Source organism: Saccoglossus kowalevskii, chromosome 19, assembly GCF_978046115.1.
Source record: "Saccoglossus kowalevskii chromosome 19, keSacKowa6.1, whole genome shotgun sequence".
In the NCBI taxonomy this organism is placed as follows: Eukaryota; Metazoa; Hemichordata; class Enteropneusta; family Harrimaniidae; genus Saccoglossus; species Saccoglossus kowalevskii.
Window position 1 is genome coordinate 30,835,725 of NC_140659.1, and position 24,485 is coordinate 30,860,209.

The 24,485-nt window shown below is 37.4% G+C and overlaps 2 protein-coding genes across 2 annotated transcripts; one reads left to right on the top strand and one right to left on the bottom strand.

Annotated features, from left to right (window-relative positions):
• Nucleotides 1-339: 339 nt before the first annotated feature.
• LOC100371502 (peptidyl-prolyl cis-trans isomerase-like) lies at nt 340-6,423 on the bottom strand. The gene is made up of 5 exons (XM_002730730.4): nt 6,246-6,423; nt 5,136-5,166; nt 3,801-3,989; nt 2,822-2,897; nt 340-1,036 (listed from the first exon to the last, which is right to left on the bottom strand). The coding sequence occupies exons 1-5, from the start codon at nt 6,312-6,314 to the stop codon at nt 904-906; spliced, it is 498 nt and encodes a 165-aa protein (XP_002730776.1). The 5' UTR covers nt 6,315-6,423; the 3' UTR covers nt 340-903.
• A 6,831-nt stretch (nt 6,424-13,254) lies between these two features.
• Nucleotides 13,255-18,452, top strand: LOC100371956 (peptidyl-prolyl cis-trans isomerase-like). The gene is made up of 5 exons (XM_085493977.1): nt 13,255-13,345; nt 14,567-14,597; nt 16,709-16,891; nt 17,414-17,489; nt 18,158-18,452. Exons 1-5 carry the CDS (start codon nt 13,277-13,279, stop codon nt 18,297-18,299), a joined length of 501 nt encoding a protein of 166 aa, XP_085350103.1. The 5' UTR covers nt 13,255-13,276; the 3' UTR covers nt 18,300-18,452.
• The last annotated feature ends 6,033 nt before the right edge of the window (nt 18,453-24,485 follow it).

Consider the following 24,485-nt stretch of genomic DNA (forward strand, 5'->3'; position numbering starts at 1 on the left):
TTGGATAAAGGGGGATACCTAGCGATGTTAACAATGATAGGCCAGGGGGAAACCAAGGAAACTAGGTTTGTTAACAATGATAGGCCAGGGGAAACCAAGGAAACTAGGTTTGTTGACAATGACATGAAAGGTTGGATAAAGGGGGATACCTAGCGATGTTAACAATGATAGGCCAGGGGAAACCAAGAAAACTAGGTTTGTTAACAATGATAGGCCAGGGGAAACCAAGGAAACTAGGTTTGTTGACAATGACATGAAAGGTTGGTTAAAGGGGGATACCTAGCGATGTCAACAATGGTAGCATCTCAAAATCACACCACATTTATCCAACACCACAACTTGTGTCTTGTCTTTCACATGTTTTATTCCGCCAAGAGGTTACAAGGATCTAAACTGCAGAATTCTTTAATATATAAAAAAAACAAAAAGAATCAAGAATGTTTCTTCTATATAAATCTACAAACTTAACTTTTTCATGATTGTACTATTCTAAGCCACAATGGTAAACGGAAAGTTTTGATGTGGAAAGTAGGAAGTCTAAAACGATTTCAAAACTGACTCCACTCATCAATGTAAATTAAATTATTCTGTGGTCAGGTAAGGCATTGCTTTGACAGAACAAATACCAAGACATTTATAACTACATCAAGTCTGTTGGAAGAGTGCGACTAACATTACAGAAATTATTTTTTATTCTACGATTGAAGGCAAGAATACACTGCACTAGGCTGGTGTACATACTGATGAGTGGCAGGTTTATTTGTCCACAAGGATAGATGGAAACAATCACCAGTTTAACATTGGTCCCAAAGATGCCTATAGTGTATTCTTGCCTATCACAAAGCAGTTTACCATTGAAAGTTTTAAAGATTATTGGAAATACAAGATTGCCGAATGTACTCGTTATAACTGACCACAGTTGTCTATTTTTATGGTCTTGCTCGTCTTTCCACTAGATGAACCATAGGATTCTATCTTCTTCACAACGTCCATCCCCTCAGTAACTTGACCGAAGACCACATGCTTGCCATTCAACCTATAAATTATAAACAAGTCATTGTCAATGACACGTCCCCGTTCCGTTCCGTTCATATTTGAGTGACATATACATTCAAAGCAGATCATGACCGAAATGCACCTGCATATGTACAACACATTGTGCTAAATCTGAACAAAATCCATCCATGCATGACTGAGATCCGGTTCTGGAATTGTGAAAATATGTGATTTTGATGCATTTTCGGCCTTAAAATGGCCATCATTCCGCTATTGTTAAGCAGATCATGAAACAAATGCACATATCTATTTGTGACATGATGTACCATGTGTGTGTGAAGTTTGAACTTGATCAATCCAGACATGTCTCGGATACGGATCCAGAACTGAATTCTTTAAAACAAAATGGCCGCCAGTCGGCTATTTCGAACTTGATCCGAAAAAAAAATGACGTGCATCAAGGTCCTATTATGTTTAATGTATGTACCAAATTTGAATGAAATTCGTCCATGCATAACTGAGATCCGGGTCCGGAATGGTGAAAATGTGCGATTTCAATGCATTTTCGGCCTTAAAGCGACCGCCATTTGGCTATCGTTAATGAGATCATGAAACAAATGCACATACATATTTGTGACATGATGTACCTTGTGTGTGTGAAGTTTGAACTCGATCAATCCAAGCATGTCTCAGATACGGATCCAGAACTGAATTCTTTAAAACAAAATGGCCGCCAGTCGGCCATTTCGAACCCGATCCAAAAAAAAAAATGACGTGCATCAAGGTCCTATTATGTTTAATGTATGTACCAAATTTGAACAAAATCCGTCCATGCATAACTGAGATCCGGGTCCGGAATGGTGAAAATGTGCGATTTTGATGCATTTTCGGCCTTAAAATGGCCGCTATTCGGCTATCGTTAATGAGATCATGAAACAAATGCACATACATATTTGTGACATGATGTACCTTGTGTGTGTGTGAAGTTTGAACTTGATCAATCCAGACATGTCTCGGATACGGATCCAGAACTGAATTCTTTAAAACAAAATGGCCGCCAGTCGGCCATTTCGAACCCGATCCAAAAAAAAAAATGACGTGCATCAAGGTCCTATTATGTTTAATGTATGTACCAAATTTGAACAAAATCCGTCCATGCATAACTGAGATCCGGGTCCGGAATGGTGAAAATGTGCGATTTTGATGCATTTTCGGCCTTAAAATGGCCGCTATTCGGCCATCGTTAATCGGATCATGAAAAAAATGCATGTGCATATGTCCCATATAAGGTGTGATGTATGAGTGAAGTTTGAACTTAATCGGTCCATGCATGTTCAAGATACAGGTGATCACGGACGCACGGACGCACACAGGGCAAAACATAAGTCCCCGTTTTCGGACTGCGTCCGAACGGGGACTAATAATTGGAATAGTTGTATATACATTTACAGTAGGAGCTCCTTTGAGCAGCAACAGTTGCACAAAGTGTCGTAATCTAAAAAATAATGCATTTTAAAACTGAAAAATTGAGTGCATCTCGTCGGAACTTAGTTGAAACTAAATCCAAAGTGCTCAAAAATATTTACATTATTTGTCAAATTGTGAAGATACTAATTCATGCATGCATGCATGCAACAAAGTAGGAATCACACGAAGGAAAAACTAGGACATTAATCTTAAAACTTTGTAGTAAAACTTGTGTTTTTTTTTTTTAAAGTTGGTGTAAACAGGAGTTTCTCGTTCCACACATTTATGATTCAAGCAGTTCATACATAGTACAACCGATTCTTCTATTCTCGTTATATTTAAAACCGCTGCAACTTACCACTCTGTCTTAGCTGTGCACAGAAAGAACTGTGATCCATTAGTGTTTGGTCCACAGTTTGCCATAGACAAAATACCTGAAAGATGAAACAGTTATTAAAATCAAACTTTAACAAAAATTGTGGAAAAAGTTCCTTTTGTACCCCCATCCCTAACACTTTCTCCCAGTTACCCAATTCATTTCTATATGCCCCCTCTAGACAACTATAGATGTACTTTGGAGGGGCATGTACAATTAAGTGGGGAGTGCTGTAGGGTAGGGGTACAACAGTTTCAGAGGTCTCTTGTACAAACAACTTTACCAAATCACAATTTACTTATTCCATAAAGCTTCAATAGCCCACTTTTGAGATAAACAGCCGCTGGCGACATCACCCTATCACTTGACCAAAAATTCTGTTTTCGGCGATTTTCTGATCAATATTTACTGTCACAAACTGGGGTGACATTTTGAACTTACGAAGTGGTGCCAGTGCATGTTGCATTGTCTTGTTCTGTTCTCCGATTAAAATTATACGTTTAGCATTGGACATATTGACGAGGTCGTAACGTAAATACACACAGGCTTGACCAACTTCAATATGGCCCCACCGTGGGGAAAATTTTTGGTTACGCGATAGGATGGCGCTATTGTCTTATTTATGCTTATTTTGCAGTGAAATATGTTGAATTAAAACCTGCATAGGATGCCGATTAGGTCTGGAGGAAGGGATTCAATCTATCACTTTCACAACTACACAATTTTGATTGATCTACAGTATTTTTTAGAAAAAGAATGTTAACTATTACAAAAGTTGTTTTTCTAGAATTACCAAATAGCTTGGCAGTTAATTCAAAGTTGATTAAAATTTGGTCTTTTAAAGTTCCCTTACATTTTCTTTAGTTTTGCATTGTATGCAAATTTGACATCCCAGAAATTTAATTATGGGCAGTCATACAACTTACAAGTACACTCTTTGTAATTAACTGAAAGCACTGACCTGGTCCAGTATGCTGAAGCTTAAAGTTCTCATCTTCAAACTTGGCACCGTAGATGCTAACTCCACCAGTTCCATCACCTCTTGTGAAGTCTCCACCCTGACACATAAACTGGGGAATTACACGATGGAAGGTACTTCCCTTGTAGGTATTTTTTCCTTTTTCACCAGTGCACAAAGCACGAAAATTTTCTAAAAAATGCAAGTATAATTAATACATGCTTTAGTTTAATTAGACAAATGAGAAAAGAAAACTGAGAATCCTCCCATAGACATCTATTTACATATGTGCTAACGGAACCATCTTGTGTGAAAATCCTAATTTGAAAAGTAACCATTAAAGACTGACCTTTTACTAAAACCAAATTTTACAATTTCAATCTATTTAGATAATGCGAGTCCCACAGTAAACTCTAAATCCCCCCTCCCAATTAATATCGAAAAAAGCTTAGAAAGAACTCCTGTGTGCTGAGAGTATTGAAGACGCATTAACAATTAATTCAAAATTACTTGTACATGAGATATTGATGGAAAAGCTGAAAATTAATTATGTAAATCAGGTAACCAACTAATACGAACAGAACAGAACAAAAAAATATGAATTATTATGCTAATTAGAGAATTAATATGAACAAATTTTAACCCAAAATTAATCAGGCCTATCTATTGTCCTAGAGCATTTATGTACCAAATTTTATTCAAATGTGATGATCAGTAATTGAGATATCAGTGTTAATGTTAATTAGGTGATTAAGCATAAAAATTTACCAAAAACTAATTGGGTCTCTTAAAATTAATTAATTATGCAAATTAGGTAATTTTTATGTACTGATATTACCCTGAAAACTATCAGGTCTGTGCAGTGTCCTATGACATCTATGTATCAAGTTTTATTGAAATGTGATGATTAGTACTCTAGGTATCAGTGGAAAAGCCGAAAATTGATAAATCACTAAGCTAATTAGGTATTTAGGTAATTAATATTGCACAGATTATTACCCAAAACTAATGAAATCTGCACATTAGTTTGGAGCATCTATGTGCTAAGTTTCATCAAAATTCAATGAGTGGTTCTTTAAATATCAGTGGAACAGTCGTGGAACAGTCATGGAACAGCTAAAAATCAGCTAATTATCATGCATGGATTTTTACCAAAACCTAATCAAATCTGTGCATTGGCCCAGAGCATCTATGCACCAAGTTTCATCAAAATTTAATGTATGGTTCTTGAGATAACAGTGGAACAGACGGACACACACATACACATACAAACAAACTGACTGCAAAGACTCCCATTGTGTGCTTCGCACACAGGAGTAAAAAATAAATCGAGCTTACCAGCAGTTTTGGGGACAACATCCGCTCTCAGCTATAAAGAAACGTAATGTTAATTTTTTTTTTAACTTGCAATCAAATGTTATCAGAAATTCAATGAATCCCTCATAATTTTAGTGAAACATCTTAAAGTGAAAATGGCATTCTAATACATTTTTTATACACAAACATTTTTTATTTGTATGAATATTTATAAAAAATAGAATGCAGCTACCCATTAAACCATGTAACGTCATCAACAAAAATATGATGTTATTCCCAAGTAAACAAGAACCTTAAAGTTTTTAAATTGTGCAATTTATAAATGGAAATGAAAGGGTGTGGCTTTGTTGTGTCAATAGTACAGTAATGACTCAACAATGGCCTGTTGGTGATCTTTTGTAAGGAGCATAGTTTATATTTAATTTTTATTTATCAACAGTGCTTCAAATATTTATTAATTACATTCAAGCAAATTACATTCCTATACAACAATGTCAATATACAATTAAACACCTGTTTCTAAAAAACAATTTGCGAAAGATCTAATCTCTATACAGATATTAACAGGAAACGAATTTCGCGAGTTCATCACCGGTTACCCACCTACCTTTGCGGTCAATTCATTTTTTTTTAAATCCGACTTCGCCCAAATTTATAAATCTCAACTTTATTCTTTTTAATTTAACTTTATGGAAATTCGTGCATAACAATGGAAATATCAATTTTATTGTTCAACGTTTCCGACAAGGGTCAAACAGAAATGGGGAAATTCCATGCACCTAAATTGTATTATGACGTGACCATAACTAAAACGATAGATGCAATGTCTGATTTCCAGTTTGTCAGCACGTGTAAAGCAGTAGACTTGCACAAGGCGTGGCGGGGTGAGGGATGCGTGGATAGAGATCGACTGGTATTTTAGTGTACCCACGGGAAAGACACCAACAGGCAAAATATCACGATTTGAATACGTTAATAAATAACATTCAGCGTCAGCTTTTTTTTACTAGTTTATTTATGATGTATTCGTTATCACTCGTTGCAGTCATGGGGATCTCACATCGCGCTGAATGTTGCTTTAGTAAAAATTGAAATTTGTAGTCATAAATTTCAGTATTTTAGGAAACTCACCTCCATTGTAATGCGTCCAATTGGGGTTCCCCCGGCACTGACATCAAAAAATACCTTTGGGTTTGCCATGGTGCCCAGAAATCGACGGAAAATCAGCGAACGAATTTTGAAGCCTGTACCAGGGGTGAATAATAAGAAGAATGCGAGGTCTCCTGAATAAACCACGTGGGGTTATATGGAAGCTTGTCACACCCTTATTTGCATAATATTACTCCGCTGCAGTAGTTAATTAAAATCAAGTACTTATGAAACAACAAATTATATGAAGCCATTTAGAAAACCCATTATTTTTCTATATGATATATGTTTATATCACAAATAACAAATATTACGCAGAATACGCTTCTTAACAGTAGGACTATTTACTAATCTTGCGGATGGACATAAATAATAAGACCTTCGCATTTTCAGTTCGTGAAACCCCGTACTCATTTCTCGCCCCTCTTGATTGTTGTCGCGTGGTGGAGAAAATAATTACCGAACATTATATTTCCATGGAAAATACTAGTATACGAGTGTGATGACAGCGTACGGTTCGATTCGCGTTCGATTCGCGTATGATTGACGTATAAATTGAAATACCTATAATTATACAAAAGTTTATATATAGCATATTTTGTGTAGGAAAAATAGGGATCAACCTATTTCTTTTGAAGAAAATCATAGTTATGATCATAGGAGGTCACGTGGGCTCAAACATGTATAAAATAGCTTTAGAAACAGACGAGAAACGCATAAATATGTTTAAAAGAACATGAATCATATGTGAACAAATAATATTTAGTAAATAAAAACATCACCAACGACCTTGTTTTTTTAATTGAGTGGTGATAATTTGAAATCATTGCCCTTTGACCCTCTGTGCATTCGCAGACGCGCTAAAGAATTGTCACGCACACTATGGAAGTATTTATAATCATGATTTCTACAGAAAATATTAAATTGATCTCTATTTTTCCACACAAAGATATTGTTAACTTAGCTGAAATTGCTATATACCAACATTTGCGTGAATTATAGGTATTTCAATGTGAGTATTAATCGTACGTGAATCGTTGGCGAATCGAATCGTACGCTGTCTTCACATTCATGGAAAATATAGGTATCAGGCTATTAGAAAAAGAAAAAGGTATGGTTATTTATTGTGTGTACACAATACACAACGAAGAATGTAAGAAAGCTTATTAGAGACTCACATGGAAATGAAAAAATAAATATATAAATATATCTTATTTGACACGAAATCACATAGCGAATACACAGTGAACATACTAGGATCAACTGCACATAACAACATTAAAATGTGCAACATATGAAATAAATCAATAATATTATTAGTAGTAAATTAATAGTTTGTTAACATTTAATATGTCATTAACATTTTTGTCTAGATTTTTGGCATTTGTTTCTACACAAATTTAGCATCAGATAGTTTCTGAATGAAAATTTTATTTGAGTGAAAGTAAAAAGAAATCATGTCAGTAATTGTAGCACTGGACTATTTAAAGGTTTCGTGTAGGTATCAATTATACGAATCAGAGAAATCAGGTTAAAGTGCCTGTGAAATGCCTGCTACTTTCTGGCCCAAAATTATTGGAACGTCAGTATTATTTTTTTTTATGTTTCTAAGCACAAAATATTTTTTTAAAGTGACAATTATGAGTTTCAAACTTAAATGTATTGCCACGGAACTCTATGTCTATGCTAATGTTTCCCAAACTTATCTAGCCCGAGTTTGACTCCTGACGCGTCTTCTCGTTATTTAAGGCACTGATGTATTCCATCGATCGTCTAAGTATATAATAAAACATATTTTAACATTCTAAACATTGAACTATAGCGATCAATGAAATAGAGAAATAATGATAATGAAAAAGATACGAGTCGGTGATTCGTAAATCACTGCTACTGAAACATGGCAGCATGCGAATAAAACGACGTCCTGTTGAAATGAACACGTTGGGTCATAACGAGGACTAGTGCGTGAATGGCGACGTTCGATTAGATAACCCAAAAAAGGAGAGCAACACGAACAAAACAGAGTGCGATTCGAGATTCTTGATTGTCACTGACAATTATGGCATAATTATGACATCGCATTAAAACATTACTTGGTCACAAAACATTGATAGCCCAAGCCCGAATTCTTATTCTCTAACTTATAAAGATAACATTGCAATAAATAATCACTGAGATGCGAAATCGTCATTCAACATCAATTACCAAACAATTCAGAAACTTTTAGACAGCGAAATTGAAAATAATCTGATTAGCATGTGTAAGTGCTCTGTAATTTTCCGTTTGATCAACGCGTTAGTTTTCGCAAACAAAATTATTGCTAACTTTTACAAAATACGAACTTAATGGTCTCTACAAAACAATATTCAGGATCGTAAATAAGCCAAATCATTTGAAACACCCGACATGGTCTCTCTTCTGAAATCTGTTATACGCTATATGTAATGGTACATCCGCTAACAATACAGCGTTTAACCACGGTTACTAAAAGTTCTAGTAAACGTGGTTTGACCATCGTAAAAAAGTTCGTTGTGAAAACAATTTTTACTAAAACTCTTATAAAAATATATATCTGTAAAACTTTTATAAAAATATGAAGCAAGAGCGTGGCTTCCCCTCATATCTTGGCATTTGGTGGCGCGCTTTGGCGAGAGTCGGAAAGCCCTAAGCAGTCACGGTTGACTGTCAATTTCAGCGGAACACAAATCCAGAACGAGAAAAGCGTTTTGGGGAATTCAATTGTGAAAGATTAAACTGGCTATTTTATGTCAAATATTGAAAGTACAAATACTAAAGACACGTGGAAATATTGATTATGTAATATATGCAAAGATTCGACCGTCTTAATTACTAGTACAAGTAGTTGGAATGGAGATGAGATTTATAATCCACTTCACAAGCTGGAGAATTTAATCATTTTATTCATTCATTTATTGCTCATCGGTCTATCGGTACTGTCACAAACACAAATAACCATGATATTTAGGCAATGTGGTTGGTACCAACCTACCCTTTGAGGTCAAATCTTTTTTTTTTTAAATTCGACTTCATCTTTAGCCTTGCCCAAATTTATAAATCTCAATTTTATTCATACTAAATGCAATCTTTTTGGAAAATCGTGCATAACAATGGACATATAAATTTTATTTTTCAACGTTTCCAATCAGGGTCTAACAGCAGAGGCGGCGGCACGAATTTTGCATGGAAGCGATGTCTGCTCACCACCACTTGCGCCCCTTAGACCCTGCCGCCACTGAACAGAAATGGGGAAATTCCATGCATCTGATAAACTTAGTACTAGTGATGGCTAGTGATTCAAATGAATTTGTTTTACTTCATGTGGATAACTTATAACCAAATAAAGTCACTGGTGCCGATGGTTGCTGAAGCTTGTTGCTCAATCATTACTTAGTGTGAGAGTTGTCTTCAAGTTCAGGTATGCCAAAATTATTTAAGTTACAGAAACGTGCAGCTCGTCTGATTATTGTAGTTTCAGGCTCGTCCAAGGTTACTTTTCGGATGTCTTTGTTCGTTGCCATTACATTATCTTGTCTATTTACGTATAGCATAGTTTTTAAGTTATTTAACGATTTAGCATTTCCACATATGAGCGAAATATACTGAAGAGATACATACAATTAACACCAGATCAGCAGTTGCTAACAATCAAGTTGGAAGTTGTGCCAGTGAGCTCACTATAGTCGGTAACTTAGTTAAACAGGTTAGTGAGCACAGCTTAAACTAGGAACGAGGTTCATATAGTCGGAAAGTTGGTTATAAAAGAGCTCAATGACCAATCTATTAGATTTTTGTAGAAGGTTCTCCGCTTTTTGTTTGATTTCTATTTGACGTCACAATGGGACGTCACATTCACATGCGGTAATAATGGTGGAAGACGAAATCTTTGGGTAAAAAGTGTGTTTACATGATTTAGACATTCTCAAACATAAAGTTCAACAGTGTGTGTTTTCAAACAAATGCTATAGATTCTGCACGAATTTCGTTTGCATTGTGATTTACCGATGCGATCACGTGTTATTCCACTTTTCGATTACTTTCGGTTATACTACTATCCCGGAAAGCTTATTGTTGTCATTTGTTACTCTTCCGAAAACACTTTTTCCGAGGCGAGGTGGGGTGGATAAAACCCTCGCTTGTAGAGCGCCCTCGGTACTGAGACAGTTTTGCAGGTAGCTGTACAGTGTAAAGCCATTCTAGACAAAGTCGTCATTGTGAGGTGCCATTTCGTCTCAAAGTCTCAAAGAAACAGACCAAATAAAAAGATTGTTTACATTGATAACCTGAGATGAATGATATGCCTATAATAACAAGCAAGTTATTTTACAGACAGGGAAACATTGAACCCATCGTTTTTTTCAGTTTTTATTTTTTTAAACAAACTTATTGTTAACGGTATGATGATAATAAATGTTAAGAATCACCTAAGTTTGCAATAAGTATGTCATCTAGCAGATATGTTGAGAAATGTCGACATTAAATAAAATATTAAATTTATGTAAAACAACCAATGAGAAAATGTACAAATAGTTAAATGCAAGATGAACACCAATCCACCAATTAGAACGCAATAACAGTCTTACGCCAGTGACTGTAAAATTACTACAGATGGGAACGGATTTGAAAATGCACAGATATTAAATTTAACATATTCATTTTATCAGTTATGTAGTTTCCGTTAAAGAATATCTAACTAAACTAGTAGGCTACGTGAAAAAGTTGCGAAATATTATAATCTCCATTTCAATAATACCCTTTACGATATTTCTTTCAAATTATTACAAGATGCAGTTACTTAATTCGTCATTTTGCAAAATCGCTGAGAAAATTAAGACATGATGAAGCAGTGACTGTACGTCCTGAACTATTTCACAAATACATCAAATGTTTTTTTAAGATGCATACGTTGTCAATTAGTCATTTGTGAAGCTGGTGTTGTAAACATTTTAAGTAACCATTGCAATACATTGTAAGTAACCAATGCAATACATTGTAAGAAACCAATGCAATACATTGTAAGTAACCATTGCAATACAATGTAAGAAACCAGTGCAATACATTGTAAGAAACCAATGCAATACATTGTAAGAAACCTATGCAATACATTGTAAGTAACCAGTGCAATACATTGTAAGTAACCAATGCAATACATTGTAAGTAACCAATGCAATACATTGTAAGCAAACAATGCAATACATTGTAAGAGACCAATGCAATACATTGTAAGAAACCAATGCAATACATTGGAAGTAACCAATGCAATACAATGTAAGTAACCATTGCAATACATTGTAAGTAACCAATGCAATACATTGTAAGTAACCAGTGCAATACATTGTAAGAAACCAATGCAATACATTGTAAGAAACCAATGCAATACATTGTAAGTAACCAGTGCAATACATTGTAAGAAACCAATGCAATACATTGTAAGAAACCAATGCAATACATTGTAATTAACCAGTGCAATACATTGCAAGTAACCATTGCAATACATTGTAAGTAACCAATGAAATACATTGTAAGAAACCAATGCAATACATTGTAAGTAACCAGTGCAATACATTGTAAGAAACCAATGTAATACATTGTAAGTAACCAGTGCAATACATTGTAAGTAACCAGTGCAATACATTGAAAGAAACCAATGCAATACATTGTAAGTAACCAATGCAATACATTGTAAGAAACCAATGCAATACATTGTAAGTAACCAGTGCAATACATTGTAAGTAACCAATGCAATACATTGTAAGTAACCATTGCAATACATTGTAAGTAATCATTGCAATACATTGGAAGTAACCAATGCAATACATTATAAGTAACCATTGCAATACATTGTAAGAAACCAATGCAATACATTGTAAGAAACCAATGCAATACATTGTAAGAAACCAATGCAATACATTGTAAGTAACCAGTGCAATACATTGTAAGTAACCAATGCAATACATTGTAAGTAACCATTGCAATACATTGTAAGTAATCATTGCAATACATTGGAAGTAACCAATGCAATACATTATAAGTAACCATTGCAATACATTGTAAGAAACCAATGCAATACATTGTAAGAAACCAATGCAATACATTGTAAGAAACCAATGCAATACATTGTAAGAAACCAATGCAATACATTGTAAGAAACCAATGCAATACATTGTAAGTAACCAGTGAACTACATTGTAAGAAACCAATGCAATACATTGTAAGTAACCAATGCAATACATTGTAAGTAACCAATGCAATGCATTGTAAGTAACCTTTGCAATACACTGTAAGTAACCATTTTTCCTATAAAATAAAATGTATAAAATGAATGGCAACAACATTACCTAATCATCTAACTATAAACAGCGCCCTCCAGTGACGAAGCACTTCCGTGATGAAGGCCGTGCAAAGCACTCTGGTGCAAAGTGTCGATTTCGTATTGATTTAAAATCGTGTTTTTAAATATATTTTACTATAAATGACGAACGACAAAACAGTCAATCACAGTTGTTGATTTTCAGCCATAAATATTATTTTGACTTCACAGAAGCGCTCCGTCACCAGAGGGCGCGATTGAAAAAATAAAAGTCACGCGCCTCGCTAGTATTTTTTATGTTTATGTGTTGTTGTCATCAAACGAGCGACAGATGACGTCAGTACAACTGTACTCAGCGAATTGTAGCTAAATGTCATGTGATTATATGACCCGGTCTCATAGGCGTGTGTAGTCACGACAACATCGTGGATTAAAACGACTACCATCAAATGGTTTCATGAATGGGTGTTTTATTCCTCGTACACTAAATAATGCCATTTAAAACCCTCACAATAGAGACCACTGTATTTTATTGAATTTACCTTCTACTAAAGAATAATAAAAGTTGTATTGAACAATGTGTATTGGACATTCTCGTCTTTATCATACCGTCACCGTTAGATCTGCTCATTGAGACCGCTTATACGTAACAATATATTCACGATATTACCGTGTACATCAAACCATGTCGAATCCACGATGTTATTTTGATATTTCCATCGGAAGAATGGCAGTGGGTCGAATTATCTTCGAGGTAAGATGACAAGTTTTAAAATGTAATTGGGGCTTTATTTTGATGGATATCCTAAGAGTGGAAAGTTCATGATATTTTTTTTCTCGATTTATTTTGCCATATTTTGTCCATTCTTACTATACCATTATTAGGCTGTGTTGTATTACGTTGTATTGTATTGTATTGTATTGTGTTGTGTTGTGTTGTGTTGTGTTGTGTTGTGTTGTATTACGTTGTATTGTGTTGTATTACGTTGTATTACGTTATGTTGTGTTGTATTACGTTGTATTATGTTGTATGACGCTGTATTGTGTTCTATTACGTTGTGTTATAAAACAATTATTTACATTTATTTATAAAAACAGATTTGTTCACCATACACCATACGATTACACTTTACTTTACTACACGAGATTTAATCACCTGACAAATGACAGTGTCTAGGCAACACTTCTTCCTATAAAACATAAAATCTGGCCTGTAAACCCCCATTTATGAACTCTTCAAAATACACAGCCATGATGCTAAGTCGTGTTCATTTCAGCTAAGCATTTTCTGTCACGTGACCTTATTGACATCTATATTGTCTGTCGTGTTTATTGTCTGTACGAACGCTCGCAAAGAATACGTAATATAGTTTGCAAAATATAGGATATCTGACACGAGTGACAATATATATCATGCTTATCGACACTTTGTAACAACCTAATAAATCGGAATACTTATGATGAGAAATTCTGTGCCTCCGGGTTATGTAGTGGTGACACATATATGAGTGATTTGAAAAATTATTTGAGCTTAAATTCTGAAATTTGCAAAATTTATAACATAAATACAATAATACGTGATTATATGGGGACGAGAATTTCTGCTATGACATATATACATTAATTATCATAACTAATTATTTTAGTTATTAATTAAGACGTTTACACTTGAAAACAGTGTATTATTAACTTTCTTCACCTCTTGTCGGGACTCATTAACAATTATCTAAAATTGACGAGAGTTATTGCATCTTTCAGTCGTTTTTGAAAACCACAAGCAGCATTTTGAACACTTCATATTCTCACCTCTTTTATAATATATGTATATTTGGGATGGTATTTGACATAAACAGTAGTTAATTAATCAGCCTACCCGTTAAAAGTTACAAACGTATATCGCGTACAAGTAAACATCAATACACATATGAAATGTTCGAATGCTAAAATTCAATTTTTTTTTCATTCTCTACGACAGCTGCGGGCAGACGTGGTTCCCAAAACTGCGGGTAAGCACACTTTTTCATTCTCTACGACAGCTGCGGGCAGACGTGGTTCCCAAAACTGCGGGTAAGCACACTTTTTCATTCTCTACGACAGCTGCGGGCAGACGTGGTTCCCAAAACTGCGGGTAAGCACACTTTAAACACTTTTATGTAAGGAAAATTTAAAGGGGCGTGCCCTTTGAAATCATCGTTGCTCATACACACATATCTCACAGTACAAAGCGGCAATGACGTCACTGTAAATGTGTACCCCCTAACCTAACATCCCGTATTCGCCCCTGTAATATGTTGGCAAAACAATGAACATAGTGTTGACTGAACCCCAGGAACCCAATGCCTGAAGAGGGCGCACTCCAAGCGGACTTAGTGGCGGCGGGCAGTTAACTATTTTCCATGTACTTCCGTCTGCGCACAGTTACTAGTAACCATGGTCTACGTAAGTGGAGAATTTGATCTTATCACTAAAATCTATCACATTCTGTTGTTTCAAAAATGTAATTTTTGGAACAATTTCCGTAGGAACCCATGGTAACGCATTATTTCGCATTAAATACATTGTCTTCCCAATAATTCCAAGTAAACATTATGCTAAAACCATCAACAAACAAACAAACAAACAAATTATAGGCTTGTACAATAACATATTTCACAAATAAAACAACAAATATTATATATTATATATTAGAATTGCTTTCTAAAAAATACGACTACATTATTTTTAAAACTGTTAAAATTGTTAAACATATCAATTGTGTAATGTTTTGACATTGTATTAAAAAGAAAGTACACAAGGAAAATATGAATATTTTCTTTCATTTTCTCATCGACATTTTGGGATATAGAAAAACGAGCAATAGGAAATAGGAGCAATCGTAATACGAATGAGGGAATGTGTGCACAAATACAAGTAAAGAATTTTTCGACGTATTTCCGAAAAAAGGTAATTTGAGAAGATTACAAAGTGGTACATGATCTTTTGAAGAATATAGCAATTTTGACCTTGTACATAAACATTTGATATTTTTTCGGAATTCGTTCAATTTTATTATGATAAGAAATGTTTGAGAAGGGGAGACCACATCTGAGAACTGTACTCAAAGTTTCTTCTCACTAATGTTATATAAAGTTTTAATAAGGTGGACACTATAGAAAACCTAACATTTTAAAAGCTTTGCTTACACAAGTGTTCATAGATTTCTGAAATGTAGTTTACTCGTTAATAAAACACCTATATATTCGTGAATCTTCTAACAACAAACTTACGAATTGCTTTATATGTGTACTTTTTAATGGAATTACGGTTAATGCTAAAAGCTGTGAAATAATACTTATTTATTTATTTTTAATAATAATAATTACAGAAGATATGTTTATCACATGTAACAGAATGTTTAGAAATGTTGAGACAATTTCACCATAGAAACCAATGGTAAATTGCGCAAAAATCACCATTTTCATTGATGATTGGACTGTTTGATTTGTGTACTAGTTCGGTGTCAAAATATTTTTATCTGGGTTTTGTAAATATAAGAGTAAACGAAATAATAGAGTATTACTACTATGAAATATTACTACTATTTCGTAATAAAAGTCAAGGGAATATATATATTTTTAATGGAAAAAAAACTACTGAAGTTGTTTTTTTGATATCGCATCCTGAACAAGAAAGACGCGCGCCTCACATCTCTGTGTACAAGAACTACGTACAAATAATTCGAAGCGCATGCGCACTGGACTGTTCGGCCATCACCCATAACTTTAATCCTAATCCTGCCCCTCCAGTCTTTCCCCCATTTTGATTGTATATGCCCCTCTACAGGACATGTATCTGGAGGGGCATATACGATTTACATATTAGGGAGCTGGAATGTTACGATTAGTGTTTAGGGAGAAGGCCTCAAAAAATTCTTTCCGAATGTATAATAATATATATAATTCCAAATACAGCCGTTTGATGCCAAAATAACCGTTTTACGATAAGTATATTCCGACACACAGTTTTTGAGTTAGTGTCATAGGGGCGCAATAGCAAACTCCCCAGTAAACTAAATATATGTATTAAATAAATGTATCGTTTTTGTTAGTGATATTTATTTAGTTTGTTTATCTTCTAGAAAATTTTCGAGCCCTTTGTACAGGAGAAAAAGGCTTGACATATAAAGGAAGCGCTTTTCATCGTGTGATACCAGGTTTTGTTTGCCAAGGAGGCGATGTTACTGGTGGCTCAGGGGGGAAAAGCATATATGAAGGAGGGATTTTCGACGACGAAAATTTCGAATTAAAACACATTGGGCCAGGTAAATAAAATAATATTATCTTCTCATTTTGTTACACAGACATATGTGCACAGAATTTTTTTTTTAATCTCTAACCCAACACGATTCATCGGTAAATTTCTGTTCGGTGATATGAATATACCTTATCACAAACTTAAAGCGCGGTGGTCGTCGCGCAGCGCGTGTTCGAATTTCATGTAAATAAACAATGTATTTTACACGCATTGTATACGTCGCTATGAGTCCCACATCGAAAAGGACGCGGCACGACGACTGCCGCTCTTTAAGTTAAAATTCGAATTTTGAACATTACGTACTGTCTACGTTTGTTGTGTTTAATGCGTACCATAATTAAAAAAAAAATGCATGACGGGAATTACTGTAGTAAAGAATAAATTAGTCTATAAACAACGAAATATGGCCAGGTTGTGATCAGCATCTCCTGCGAACGCCGATACAAAAAGTGCTTCGAATAATATTTTGACGATTGAATACACTTAAATCGAAGGATGACTTGAAAGATATCCGATATTTTCTTTTCAGGTGTATTGTCAATGGCCAATGTTGGAGCGAACACAAACGGGTCACAGTTTTTCATTTGCACAAATATTCTGGACCAGTAAGTACTGCTAGATTCAATAGATACAAAAAAACTTCGATTAGTGTAGTATGCCATAAATCTGACAGCGTAGCGTCATACAATGTAGTGTCATAACTCTGACAATGTGACGTCACATCATGTAGTGTCATAACTATGACAATGTGACGTCATATGTTGTATTATATCGGTAACTGGTAGTTTGACGTCATATTATGCAATTTATGATAGCACTCACAGTTACATTATCGTCATTACACGAAGATACCTCAAATTATACACGAAAACATTTCAGCGGCAGTTTCAACAGAGACGTAGCGGAGGTAGATTCGACAGCGTACTGTCTGAGTGCATATTTTGCGCTATCCTCATAATAATCTTATCATTATACATATTTGCGAACCAACCTCTTGATATAGAAATCCCAGAGCTAAACAAAATGATGAAAACTATTAGAAATTTCCGGTTATGAAATACCGCGTAATCGTTCCATATTTGGAATAAGCATTTCCTTATATGGTAGGATGCTGATACTCTGTGTAATGCCGCAACATTAGGTCATGCTGTAACTTACAGGGAGTTACAGTGACAGATGTATAATAACACACAGTATGAAATGGAAGCGACAGTGTGACGTCACAAGTCAACATAAATGAACAGACAGTAAATGCAATGATTTTCTTTTTCAGTTTAAATGACAAACACGTAGTCTTTGGTCACGTGGTGGAAGGCATGGATATTGTACAAGCAATAGAAAATGTCGGGTCAGATACTGGGTGGACGCGAGCTCCGGTTGTGGTTGAAAACTGCGGGGAATTACTCAACAAGTGAAATCACTATACGTTACTAAGATATTTGTTTGCGTGAATTTGTGATTTTAATCAAATCTAGTGTCTTTGCGTGAATGGGGTGTGGACTGAAATTAAAGTATGCATAACAGCTCCTGCAAATATGTTATTTTTCCAATTAAATGAATTTTCTGTTTTTGTGTGTTTTGTTTTCTATATATTTGGGCCAAAAGGACATAACTTGTTAGTGGCTAGGTCTTGATCACACAAATAATTTACGTGATTTTATTTTGCGAAAGGTGAACAATTTGAGCTCACATAGAAGTAAGAGTTGTAATTGTTTGCCACCATTTTTGTCTCAATCTAAATGGGAAGGAAGCGTTGTAAATACGTTGGTGTGCTGCCTTGGTGAATGGACTAATTAAATTACATTATATGTCGTGCGCAAGGTAACCTTGTTTGTGCAATACAGCTACATATACAACATGGCCGCCCTTTTTTCGCCATTATGACTCATACCCAAACAAAAGAAAGCTGTCGTAATCAGCATCCATTGTGCTATATCGTAATTTTGTGCTAAGCCATACAACCTAGAGTATATGGTATACGTTTACTAAAAATAAAAATGAATAACAACAATTTTTAACTGGACAAGCTGAAGAAAATGTCACTACGTGTAGTGTTGCCACAGTAACAATTAAATCTGTGTGCACGGATTTTGAAATATGGTATGCTCCCAAATTATCTGATCCAACATGTCATTACCGGTGTTATAACCATGATGACTCAAGAAACACATGTGGCATAAAGTGCTTTTCAAGAATAAAATGTTTGTGAATATTTCCAGAGGCACTGTGCTGTAAGTTCGATGTGACTTAGTCATTTATGGCAGTACCCGGATGACATTTGTACACTAATTACTAGTGATCCAATATAACTGAAGGAAATGTATTTCATTTTTGTTCATACATCATAAGTGGAGGGGGAGGGGGCAAAAATAGTTTTCTATCTTCCCCAGTCATCGCGTCCACCGTTTCCCTGGTGCAAGAAAATAGAACACTATTTGCCTGGCAAAAACAAGTCACGTGACTCTCTCACTCTCTGCGAGATGTCAGCGGTCATTCACGTCTGAGGTCTATTGAGCATTATATGGCGCAAGGAATAACGGAAATTTCTATCTTTTAAACCTGAGTAAAAAACGTATTGACAAAGTAGACGACAACGCTAATTTGCGCATTTACAATACTTGTTATGTTACTTTGCACATTAGCATCGTCATAAAAAGTCAACATTTCTGAACCATGCTATAGTATTGGTAGTATTTGTTACAGCGAGGAGTACATCGATATGATGAAACATGTCCTGTCAGGACTTCTCTGTAAGCTACGTCACCTTACCTCCACAGAGTGTTCATATACAGAATGTTGGTTAAAGTTGAAATGTTTGATCAAATTATACAACGAATATAACATCTGTTTAGTACAAATTAACCTTGACATATAAAGTTCCACAACATATTTAGAGAATTTGCGCCCCAACTGTAACGGAAAAGGTCTGCCCCCATAACGAATGACAGCAGTATATTTTGCTCAAGGCAAAGTAAGAATGTTCTCGAAGATTGAGTAAAAAGGACGCGCGTTTTGGAAAGGATGGTGAGTTCAAAGGGAAGTAAGTTAAAGAGAGGGAGGGGCAATGTTGAAAACATGGTCGTATTTCATGTTAAGATCACAGCGGTTTTGTACCGTTTAAGGTTAAAACCATTGTTATCCTTACTTAGACTGCACAATCAGGCAAACCATTAACGGTTAATGACGAATTCGGCGCGTTTACAAACAAGTAAATTGAAAAAGGGGGTATAATCATTAAATAATATAAGTGACAATGACAGAGAACTTCTATGTACATTACTAGGTTGAAAATCAACTTTTACCGGCTGGCGTTCTGTACAGCTGTGCTCTCGGACGAAACTTTATTGGTAAAAAATACGTTATATTTGTACATTTAAACGTGCTTACTAGATACAGGCGTTATCAGTTACCATGACAGGGGTAGGATTATTATCAGGACAGAAGTAGAACAGTTACCATGGCAGGGGTAGCACAGTTACCATGGCAGGGGTAGCATAGTTATCATGGCAGGGGTAGCACAGTTACCATGGCAGGGGTAGCACAGTTACCATGGCAGGGGTAGCACAGTTACCATGGCAGGGGTAATACAGTTACCATGGCAGGGGTAGCACAGTTACCATGGCAGGGGTAGCGCAGTTACCATGGCAGGGGTAGCACAGTTACCATGACAGAGGTAACACAGTTACCATGGCAGGGATAGCACAGTTACCATGACAGAGGTAACACAGTTACCATGGCAGGGGTAGCACAGTTACCATGGCAGGGATAGCACAGTTACCATAACAGAGGTAACACAGTTACCATGGCAGGGGTAACACAGTTACCATGACAGAGGTAGCACAGTTACCATGGCAGGGGTAATACAGTTACCAGGGCAGGGGTAATACAGTTACCATGGCAGGGGTAGCACAGTTACCATGGCAGGGGTAGCACAGTTACCATGGCAGGGGTAGCACAGTTACCATGACAGGGGTAGCACAGTCACTATTACAGGGGTAGCACAGTTACCATGACAGGGGTAACACAGTTACCATGACAGGGGTAGCACAATTACCATGGCAGGGGTAGCACAGTTACCATGGCAGGGATAGCACAGTTACCATGGCAGGGGTAGCACAGTTACCATGGCAGGGTCAGCACAGTTACCATGACAGGGGTAGCGCAGTTACCATGGCAGGGGTAGCACAGTTACCATGGCAGGGGTAGCACAGTTACCATGGCAGGGGTAGCACAGTTACCATGGCATAGGTAGCACAGTTACCATGGCAGGGGTAGCACAGTTATCATGGCAGGGGTAGCACAGTTACCATGACAGGGGTAGCACAGTTACCATGGCAGGGGTAACACAGTTACCATGGCATGGGTAGCATAGTTACCATGGCAGGGATAGCACAGTTACCATGGCAGGGGTACCACAGTTACCATGACAGGGGTACCACAGTTACCATGGCAGGGGTAGCATAGTTACCATGGCAGGGGTAACACAGTTACCATGGCAGGGGTAGCACAGTTACCATGTCAGAGGTAACACAGTTATCATGGCAGAGGTAACACAGTAATCATGGCAGGGGTAGCACAGTTACCGTGGCAGGGGTAGCACAGTTACCATGGCAGGGGTAGCACAGTTACCATGGCAGGGGTAGCACAGTTACCATGGCAGGGGTAGCACAGTTACCATGGCAGGGGTAGCACAGTTACCATGGCAGGGGTAACACAGTTACCATAACAGGGGTAGCACAGTTACCATGGCAGGGGTAGCACAGTTATCATGACAGGGGTAGCACAGTTACCATGACAGGGGTGGCACAGTTACCATGACAGGGGTAGCACAGTTACCATGGCAGGGGTAGCATAGTTACCATGACATGGGTAGCATAGTTACCATGACAGGGGTAGCACAGTTACCATGGCAGGGGTAACACAATTACCATGGCAGGGGTAGCATAGTTACCATGGCAGGGGTAGCACAGTTACCATGACAGGGGTAGCACAGTTACCATGGCAGGGGTAGCACAGTTACCATGGCAGGGGTAGCACAGTTACCATGGCAAGGGTAGCACAGTTACCATGGCAGGGGTAACACAGTTACCATAACAGGGGTAGCACAGTTACCATGGCAGGGGTAGCACAGTTACCATGACAGGGGTAGCACAGTTACCATGACAGGGGTAGCACAGTTACCATGACAGGGGTAGCACAGTTACCATGGCAGGGGTAGCATAGTTACCATGACAGGGGTAGCACAGTTACCATGGCAGGGGTAACACAGATACCATGGCAGGGGTAGCATAGTTACCATGGCAGGGGTAGCACAGTTACCATGACAGGGGTAGCACAGTTATCATGGCAGGGGTAGCACAGTCACTATTACAGGGGTAGCACAGTTACCCTGACAGGGGTAGCACAGTTACCATGACAGGGGTAGCACAGTTACCATGGCAGGGGTAGCACAGTTACCATGACAGGGGTAGCACAGTTACCATGACAGGGGTAGCACAGTTACCATGACAGGGGTAGCACAGTTACCATGACAGGGGTAGCACAGTTACCATGACAGGGGTAGCACAGTTACCATGGCAGGGGTAGCATAGTTACCATGACATGGGTAGCATAGTTACCATGACAGGGGTAACACAGTTACCATGGCAGGGGTAACACAGTTACCATGGCAGGGGTAGCACAGTTATCATGGCAGGGTAGCACAGTCACTATTACAGGGGTAGCACAGTTACCGTGACAGGGGTAGCACAGTTACCATGACAGGGGTAGCATAGTCACCATGGCAGGGGTAACACAGTTACCATGACAGGGGTAGCACAGTTATCATGGCAGGGGTAGCACAGTTACCATGGCAGGGGTAGCATAGTTACCATGACAGGGGTAGTACAGTTACCATAACAGGGTAGCACAGTTATCATGGCAGGGGTAATACAGTTATCATGGCAGGGGTAGCACAGTTACCATGACAGAGGTAACACAGTTACCATGACAGGGGTAGCACAGTTATCATGGCAGGGGTAATACAGTTATGATGGCAGGGGTAATACAGTTATCATGGCAGGGGTAATACAGTTATCATGGCAGGGGTAATACAGTTATCATGGCAGGGGTAGTACAGTTATCATGGCTAGGGGTAGCACAGTTACCATGGCAGGGGTAATACAGTTATCATGGCAGGGGTAGTACAGTTACCATGGCTAGGGGTAGCACAGTTACCATGACAGGGTAGCACAGTTATCATGGCAGGGGTAGCACAGTTACCATGACAGGGGTAGCATAGTTACCATGGCAGGGGTAGCACAGTTACCATGGCAGGGGTAGCATAGTTACCATGGCAGGGGTAGCACAGTTACCATGGCAGAGGTAGCATAGTTACCATGGCTAGGGCGGCACATTTACCATGGCAGGGGATGGCACTGTTACCATGGCAGGGTGGCACAGTTATCACAACAAGCCGCTGTCAAAGTCACATTGGCAACGTGCATATCCCACTTTTGAAAACATTACGTTTGTCTACGGTTTTGAACTATGCTAGTAAATTGCGGTTACCACTTCTATAAAGAACAAATTTCTAGACACATTGCTCGCGGAAATACACAATTTTGTGAATGAACTAAGATTTTCGGAAGCCCTGGCATACTGTTGGATATCCATTAAGAATAAGGATATTTCACCGCAAAAAACCACTATGTCCAAAACCCCCGCAAACACGCCTCCTTCAATGTTTCTAATTAACGGGACGGTTTGCCAGGCGAGGGACCCTGTATTAAGTGGCATAATCACAACTGCTTCAGTTGGTATGTTTTCAGTGTAAATGATACCCCGTCCCAGTGGTATAGATTTGTAGGTGATGGTTTTTGAGATGCGTGCAACGCCACGAGTACCTCTTTGCGGTACATAGTATGACAGGCGTGCTTCACAAGGGGCTTATTGTACGTCCGAGATTGATGGCGAAGTGAACAAGATATGACAGTTGGCGGGTCCCAGTAGTATTCGCTATACTAATGAGAAAATGCAATAATAACGATAATTTAAACATCTCAGTGGGACTGAGCTGAGAGCCGGATAAATTGAAACTCAGCGCGTCCCGGGTCATAAATTAAACTCCACATTATTTGTGTTCGTTGTCATGGCATTGGAGAGTTCTTAAGTGCCTTCCCGAGGGAGAGGTCCAGCAAATTTACCCCCTTTTCAGTCGAGCTGTATACACGGCTCGTCGTCCTTTTAACAACCCATTGGGATGGTATGTGTCGGATGCACTGACCGTCATAGGATTATAACGGTACAAAACTCACCGGTAAATCAACAAAGACCGCTCAGTCAGCAATATTAAGAGCGATAATACAATTCAAATTTTTTTTTGTAAGTCGAAGAATAAAACACAAGCAAATGCGTACATACTGTAGAATTATCTAGAAGAATTTCAGAATTTTAACATGTTGATATACATAACGTAATATGACGGAGCGAAGGGAAGGGAGTAGAATGTTTAAAACCACAATTTCTTTATTCTGTATAACTATGAGGAGACATTTCAACAATTTTACTCACTAAGCTTAAACACGATTCGAATGACGTAGAAAATCCTAAAATATAGATAA

Bases quoted from the DNA above. Each gene is read 5' to 3' on its own strand.
- LOC100371502 (XM_002730730.4), bottom strand. From the start codon at position 6,314: ATGGCAAACCCAAAGGTATTTTTTGATGTCAGTGCCGGGGGAACCCCA. The intron at 5,167-6,245 runs GTGAGTTTCCTA...GTTTCTTTATAG, and splicing joins TTGGACGCATTACAATGGAG to CTGAGAGCGGATGTTGTCCC. The intron at 1,037-2,821 runs GTAAGTTGCAGC...TATAATTTATAG, and splicing joins TGCACAGCTAAGACAGAGTG to GTTGAATGGCAAGCATGTGG.
- LOC100371956 (XM_085493977.1), top strand. From the start codon at position 13,277: ATGTCGAATCCACGATGTTATTTTGATATTTCCATCGGAAGAATGGCA. The intron at 14,598-16,708 runs GTAAGCACACTT...TTTATCTTCTAG, and splicing joins CGTGGTTCCCAAAACTGCGG to AAAATTTTCGAGCCCTTTGT. The intron at 17,490-18,157 runs GTAAGTACTGCT...TTTCTTTTTCAG, and splicing joins TGCACAAATATTCTGGACCA to TTTAAATGACAAACACGTAG.